Source organism: Myotis davidii, unplaced genomic scaffold (assembly GCF_000327345.1).
Source record: "Myotis davidii unplaced genomic scaffold, ASM32734v1 scaffold1017, whole genome shotgun sequence".
NCBI lineage: Eukaryota > Metazoa > Chordata > Mammalia > Chiroptera > Vespertilionidae > Myotis > Myotis davidii.
This window is the reverse complement of record NW_006288361.1, coordinates 593,318-601,474: the sequence shown is the minus strand read 5'-3', so window position 1 is coordinate 601,474 and position 8,157 is coordinate 593,318. Positions and strand designations below refer to the sequence as shown.

The 8,157-nt window shown below is 40.0% G+C and overlaps 1 protein-coding gene across 1 annotated transcript in view; it reads right to left on the bottom strand.

Annotated features, from left to right (window-relative positions):
* LRP6 (LDL receptor related protein 6) overlaps window positions 1–8,157 on the bottom strand; it is a 134,678-nt gene that overhangs the window by 14,899 nt on the left and 111,622 nt on the right. Inside the window, exons 16-18 of the mRNA XM_015561665.1 lie at window positions 4,877–5,086; window positions 1,257–1,382; window positions 529–765 (exon numbers count right to left, since the gene is read on the bottom strand). Coding sequence (XP_015417151.1) covers window positions 529–765; window positions 1,257–1,382; window positions 4,877–5,086 — 573 coding nt within the window. The remainder of the gene's footprint in view (window positions 1–528; window positions 766–1,256; window positions 1,383–4,876; window positions 5,087–8,157) is intronic.

The window sequence follows — 8,157 nt, the reverse complement described above, 5'->3', positions numbered from 1 at the left end:
GACTTCTGAAAGCAGGTTTCTGGGGTTTATTTACCTTCTATAATTGCAACATTGTTTCTTACTGCAGCTTAGAAGCCGGCAGTGGCAGGCGGGGAACCTTGGCTTCCTCCATCACTGGAGCAAGCAACCCTCATGTTCCCTTCAGCTGCCTGGCTGCCGGCTGCCATCTTTGTTGGCAGTTAATTTGCATATCCTGCCGATTAGCCAATGGGAAGGGTAGCAAAGTTACGGTTAATTACCATGTTTATTATTAGATAGGATTGGGGTGACATTTGTCAACATGAACATATAGCTTTCAGGTGTGGGTTTCTGATTACAAGATCTGTATATTGCATCATGTGCTCACTACCCAAAATCAAATCTTCTCCTGTCACCATATATTAGTACTCAACTATGTTTAGACATAATAAAGTCAAATGTACTTGAAAATCCCCAATCTACACTGAGCCAAAGCAACACTCCATTCTGAATTGCAAACAACTTAATGGAAAAAGGACTATATAAAAAGGTCTTAAAATTTTTAGATACCTTCACAGTTCTTCTCGTCTGATTTATCCTGGCAGTTTGCATCTCCATTGCATCTGAGGGCACCATCAATACACTGTCCACTGGCACACTGGAACTGGGACTCTGAGCATACAGGACAATTGAGTTCATCACTGTGGTCTTCACATTCAGTAAACCCATCACACCGCCAAGCCACAGGGATACAATCAATTTCTCCCGTGAAACAAGTAAACTGCTGAGGAGAACATGTTGGGGGCTCTTCAATGAACAAGGGGGGGAGGAGAGTGACAAAAACAAAATAATTGTCACGCAGAGGTAACATACCTGAGCGAAGCTCATTTAATAATCAACATGTACAATCTCTTGCAGTCCAAGCAGAATGCTTCACAGTTGCTACTCAACACATTATTTTTTTTAAAACTTAGAATAAGAGTCTTATAATACCATCTTCTCAATGGTTTTTTGAGTGTATAAGCTCTTTCAATCTTTGTTCACAGAAATATGTATTTTATGTAGCTTTAAGTAGAAAACACTGATTTGGGGGGGCTACCTTTTTATATCAGTTTATAATCATAATGTTTAATAGCTGTATCAACTCAGTTATGTAATAATTTTCCTAACATTAGAAATCAGATTATTTTTAAATTTCTGTCACTGTAGACAACAGTCTTTCTCTTTCATTTGAATTAAAGTTACAGAACATGTTAATTGGCATTTAGACCTGCACAGGAAAATGATAACATATTTACCTCCACATGATAGCTCATCTTGAAGCAGAACCAAGTGCATGGGGCAAGAGCACCTTGTAGTACCATCTCCTTTTACAAGACAAATATGTGAACAGCCACCATTATCCTGAGCACAAGGGTGCTGTCCTGCAAAAAAAAAAAAAAAGTAAAGAAGGAAGAAAGAGAGGGAGGGAAGAAGGACAGCCAGGTCAAAATCAATCATTTATGAATTACCAAGGACTTCTTTACCACACGTATATAATTCCTTGCTCCATCCCTACACAATCTATAAGACAATGAGGACAACAAAACACTGCTTTTATATATGCAATATAATAAATAGGCAATATGCAAATTAACCCTCATGCCCTCACAAAATGGCTGCCTATGACCAGGCAGCAAGTGGTTAGTGAGGGACGACCAAATGACTGAACAGCAGGCTGTGTGGGGCAACCAGGCCGGCAGGAGGGTTAGTGAGGGATGACCAAACAACTGAACAAGCAGGATGTGTGGGGCGACCAGGCAAGCAGGGGGGGCAGTTGGGGGCAACCAGGTCAGCAGGGAGGGGGGGCAGTTAGGAGCAACCAGCCTGACAGGGAGGGGGCAGTTGGGGGCAACCAGGCCAGTGGGGAGGGGGGCAGTAAGGGGTGAACAGGCCAGCAGCTGGGGAGAGGGGGGCAGTTAGGAGCAACTAGGCCAGCAGAGAGCCGGCAGTTGGGGTCAACCTGGCCGGCAGCAGGAGGCAGTTAACACATTGTTTGCGGGTAGTTTTTATCGTGCGCTAACAGGTGGTGTGGACCATTTTTGCTAATTTTTTGCGCAAATGGCAACGTTCAGTAAAATTACGATAACTTATTTTACGTATATATACGTTACCTGCATTCTACCGCTAGTCTATAAAAAACGTATTAATATGTGTCCCGCGCTCTACTACACTGGTAGGACGTATAAATATGCAAAACATATAAATACGTTTCCCACATACAATGTGTTAAGGGTGACCAAGCCAGGGATCGGGCCTAAACCGGCAGTCAGACATCCCCCCGAGGGGTCCCAGATTAGAGAGGGTGCAGGCTGGGCTAAGGGAACCAACCCCCCCCCCCGGCACGAATTTCATGCACCGGGCCTGTAGTTTATATATATCTTAAGGTATTTTAAGCAAGGTAATGATACATCTCATGTTAATTTTGTGACTAAGAAAAGCTGATTACTGAAACTAAAAATATGTGTAGGAAGAATGATGAGACTATATAAAAACTCTTCTAAACTACAGATTTTAACTCAGAAATTCTAACTTTCTAAAAAAGATGATTTTACTCAAAAAGTATATATTAATAAAGAATCCACTGAAAAAATTTAAATTCACATGGAACTCAATCAATCAGAAATAATCAAAATTACTTGTTTAGTCAATTGCAAAAGGTAACCTGCAATGTGCCCTGGCTGGAGTGGCTCAGTTGGTTGAGCATCACCCCATACACCAAAAGGTGGCAGGTTTGATTACCAGTCAGGGCACATGCCAGAGTTTCGACTCCAGCCTCAGTAGGGGGCCTGCAGGAGGGGGCCCAATTATTGTTTCTCTCTCACATCCATGTTTCTCTCTCTCCCCCTCTTCCTTCCTCTCTCTCTAAAATCAATAATAATAATTTTTAAAAAGATAACCTGCAATGTTACAAATGTTTAATTTCCTCATATTTGGGTTAAATGAAATAAATACACCATCTGGCAACTATCTGAAGTCTGTGACAGGCTGTATTCAATGAAATCATTGCTATGAATTTTCTACTTAGCTTGTGTTAAAAGTAACTGGACATATGCCTTCACAGAATACCAACATCTGATGTAGACACCCATTTGTTATCTGACTTTTCACTAACACATCAGTCCTGTTTTGGTGAGTGCTGATGAGCTTAAGGAAGTCAGCTATCTACTAATGAGCAGTGTGCTATACGACATCAATGTCCCAAAACAGACATCAGCCATTAGATTAGGATACATAAACAATATGGCAGTGTTTCTCAACCTTTTAATTCCATGGTGCTTTTGATAAAAATCTCATTCTCTTTAATGTTCTTAGCAATTTGAAAAAAAAATGTTTTTCCAAATATAAAACCATATTTAAATGTTCATTTATTTATAAAAAAGATACCAAACCCCCTGGAAATTCTGAAAACCTCAATTGAGATCTTATATCAACTGAATAACTTAGGCACTGTGTCATTACTACTTTATTCCTATCAAATGTTCTGCATGAGTTACATATCATAACAGAGAATGGCAACAATTCTAACTTTCTAATTCTTAAATACCTCTAAACTTAACTTCCAAGTTTATAAACAGTGACAAAATAATGAGGACTTGAACAAGCAATGGTGCTCTCATTCCTCTATTCTCCTTTCATATTACAATTTGATTTAAAGGCATTGTGCTGAGAAGGAGTTTCAATAGTGTTCTCTCTCTCTCTCTCTCATCTCACCCAAGGATATTTTCCCCATTCATTTTGAGAGACAGAGAAACAGACAAGAGAGAGAGACAGACAGACACCAAAGTGAGAGACACATTGATAGGTTGCCTCTTGCACATGCCTCACCCGAGGCCAGGGATCAAACCTGCAACCCAGGTACGTGCCCTTGATGGGGGGTTGAACCCGATACCCTTCAGTACGCTGGTCCATGCTCTAAACATTGAGCACACAGGCCAGAGCTTAAAACTACAATCATGTAAGACCTATGTAATTATTGCTATGAAGGTATTTCTGATTACAGACACCTATTAACGAGGAAATAGTCCAAGATGATCATCCATTTTGGAGTTTTCAGTAAGATAAAAAGAATATTTATGGCTACTTTTTTAAAGCTCAGAGTTGAAAACTTTATCCAAGAGGGGAAAAAACCAAGCACTTATTAAAGCACAGTATTCCAAGTTTACCTACAGATTTTAGCTTGCTTTTGCTCAAGATAAAGTTATTCCATTATAACTATATCCATCATTATATAACTTTTGCTTTAGTTTGAACTATGGGGTATACAAAGAATGAAATATACGTTTTATATCAGTATTCTTAAAGGGGCTGAAGGAGAGAAAGAAAGGGCATCACAAGCAGAGTGTCTGTTGTACCTGAGAAAATTTTTGAAAATGAGCAAGACCATTCCATTCCCCCATTCCTATTTTACGGAAAAAAGATTAAGCTTAATTTAAAAAGCTCCCAGATGAATTTAATGTAAGTCTGTAAAAGCACAAAGTTAGCCCTAGCCGGTTTGCTCAGTGGCTAGAGCGTCGGTTCTCAGACTGAAGGGTCCTGTGTTCAACTCCGGTCAAGGGCATGTACCTTGATTGCAGGCTCGATCCCTGATCCCAGTTGGGGCACGTGGGGGAGGCAACTAATCAAAGTGTCTCTCTCACCTTGATGCTTCTCTCTCTGTTTCTCCCCTTCCTTCCACTCTCTCTAAAAATCAATAGAAAAAATATCTTTGGGCGGGGATTAAAAATAAATAAATAAATGTTTTTAAAAAGGCAAAACTAAAAGTACATGGAAATCTTCAAGATAAAGTGGTAAGAAGACACAAGAACATCTAATTATTATCTTAACTTCTTACAACAAACAGAAATCCTACAATGAGCAGTACATCCTCAGCACTTACGATATTCCTGAAGGTTCAGCTCCTTTACGGCATGAATGTCACTAAGCTGGGCTATTCGAGCCTGGACTTTGGTTCTACCCTCTCGACCTGTCATGTCAATTTTTTCAATCATTTGCTGCTGCTTATCAATCCAATAGAGCCAATTTTCAAACACAGTCAGTCCCACGGGCTGCAAGATATTGGAGTCTTCTAATACTATCCGGTTGGCACCTTGGAAAAAAGAACATTCACCAGAAATAATTCATGTGGGCTAAGTCATACATTCAACAATTATTTATTGAAAAAATCAGATTCTAAAAGTTCTGAAAAGGAAAATATAAACTCTCTACCACAAAACTTCAGAATCATTCTTAGCAGATATATACATACTAGAAGATAGATAACAGACTAGACATTCAAGTGCAATCAAGAGCAAATAAGTGTCCAATACATAGTAAATATTCTAATTCATAAAAATGTAGAAAAGAACAGAGCAGTTTTCAGATGTTTCTTAAAGCCGAGTCCATTTTTCAAATTAAATTTCATGAAAAGCTCTTACATATAAAAAGAGATGAAAATGGTATTTCTCTGGATGAAGCAGTGGTGGTGAGTCCAGAGCTCTCTGCTCTTGGCTTCCCCACTCATGGAGTACACCAGAGGCATCTGTGAAGAACTTCACCCTCACCCCACTCAGGACGCAGAAAAACAACTGACTCAAAAGTCACCTGGTTCAAGCCGCAGCTCAAAGTAGGAATTCTTCCTACAACATTACACACACAGAGTCATCCGGACTCTGAAGAAGCAATCTATTTCTGTTGCTGAACTGTGAGAAAGTTCTTTCACAGTGTGCTGAAATCCCATAGCTTCCCCCTCATTTAAACAGAAAAAAATATACTCATTCTTTTCCTATTCCTCCTTATAGTCTCTCAAATAGCTCTATAATATATTCTCATGCTTACTAAGTGATGAGGTTCAATCAAAAAGCCATTATACTTTGAAAATATCAGGGAAAGTTCCAGAAAGGAGGCAAGAATAAAGCTAAACTTTAATAAATACAGAAAAGTGGGGAGATAGTCCAGATGAAAAGGCACTGCCTAAGTCAACATTCAGATCGACAGTGGGTTAAAAACAATGCTCCCTCCTACAAATCTACTAAAATGGTGGTAAACAAAATTAAGGTATAAACCCATAAAAACAAGTAGGACAGAAGAGCAGAGTGACATAAAATTTAGAAGTTGGAAACCAGACAGATCAGATACAATAACACAGTATCCCAGGAAAAGCTAAATGCCTAGAGTTGGTGAAGCCAACAACAAAATTAGCTGGCCCACAAACCAGAAGAGCCAGGTATTTTCAGATAGAGCAAAGGGAGGAGTTATGTGACTGAGGCTGAAAGAGTACCAGCTGGAAATAAGTATAAGAAGTAAAGCCGCTCCTGGATCTCCTCCCTCCTCTAGCAGAAGACTGAAGATATGCCTCCTAAAGAGGTTAAACTAGACTTCAATATACCAGGCAAAGACAAAAAGGTAGTGCCATACATAGAATTTTACCGGGGAATTATTTAAGTTTACTGATAACTGGTTGGACTCTCTCCAACACCCTTCTCCCACTAGACTCCAAAAACACTAGCATCAAGTTTTTATCCTCCTAGAGAAGACTAGAAGGTTTCCCTATAGGAAAAACAAACCACCACCAACAATGACCAAACAAAAAACCTGAGGTATCCAAAAGAAAAGAACTTTAGATAGTGCCATCTGGGAGTCCCATTAGAAAACAGCCAGGTCCCTCTCTAAGAATCCTTGCTTCACAAGCAGCAGCAATGTGAAAGCCAGCATTTTTAGTGCCTCACTATTAAATACAAACAAGCAACTAGCAATCGCCAGATACTCAAAGCCCAAGAAAAACAGAACAAAAAAACTTACAGAAAAAGACACAATTAAGAGGAGAAAAATCAAAAGCAACAAAAACCCTTAAAGAACAGGATGCTTTTAGTGGAGGGAAGACATTCAGAGAACACAAAAGAACCCTTGGAAATTAAAAATTCCAACAAGAGGGTTGAAAGATAAATTTGAAAAACTCCCCCAGAAAGCAGAACAAAAAGACAAAGCTAGATAATAGGAAAGGAAAATACAGCTATAGTCAAAAGGGCACATTTTAATAAAACTTCCAGAATGAGAAAACAGAAATCATCCAAGAAATCACATTTAAAAACTCTTCAGAACTCATGGTATAAGTTTCCAAATAGAAAGGATTCACTTGGTAACCAGTTCAGTGAAAGAAACAAAGAGGGGAGCAGGGGAAGGATCACACACAATGGCACATCATCATCAGGTTCTAAAACACTGGGGAAACAAGAATGGATAAAAGCTTCTGAAAGCAAAGGAAAGGATCACATGTAAAGTCAGGAATCACAATAATACAAAACTTCCCAATGGCATGAGATGCTTAAAGACAATGGAGTTCTGCCTTCAAAATTCAGAGGAAAGAGATAAGAACATGAATCCAACACACATTCAAATTGTCAAACAAGTGTGATAGGGAAAAAAACAGACAAATAAGATCAAGAATTTTAAGCTCCTATAAACCCTTTTTCAAGAAAAGGGAATTAACCAGAGAAATGGAGTCCAGGAAACAGTAGGTACAACACCAAAAGACTGGCAAGTATATTCCCAGGATAATAGTGAAAGGAGGTTGCCCTAGAAAGCAAGCAAATCTGGATTGGAGCAAGATGATAAAGAAGTTCAGCAGCCCACTGGCATGGCTCAGTGGTTGGGCACTGACCTATGAACTAGGAGGTCACAGTTCAATTCCCAGTTAGGGCACATGCCCGAGTTGCGGGCTCAATCCCCAGTATGGGGTATGCAGGAGGCAGCTGATCAATGATTCCTTCTCATCATTGAAGTTCTCTCTCTACCTCTCCCTGCCTCTCTGAAATCAATAAAAATATATTTAAAAATACTTATAATGTACGAACCGAAGATGGCGGCATAGGTTAACGCCAGAGATTGCTGCCTTGAACAACCAATTCAAATTAAGCTTGAACCAGGGAACGGACAACATCCAGAGCCACAGGAGGGCTGGCTGAGTGGAAACTCTACAACTAGGAGTAAAGAGAGTATCATATCCAGACTCAGAGGAGCCGCAGTGCTGAAGTCAAATTCTGGGGTGTGGGGTGTGCGGAACGGGCTGGCGGTGGAGGGCGCGGTTGTTGTTTTCAATCAGGAGGGAGTCGCAGACTCTGAGCTCCAGATCCGGGAGAGTCGCTAGGGACCGAGACTCAAACGGGAGAAGCGGGAATGTCT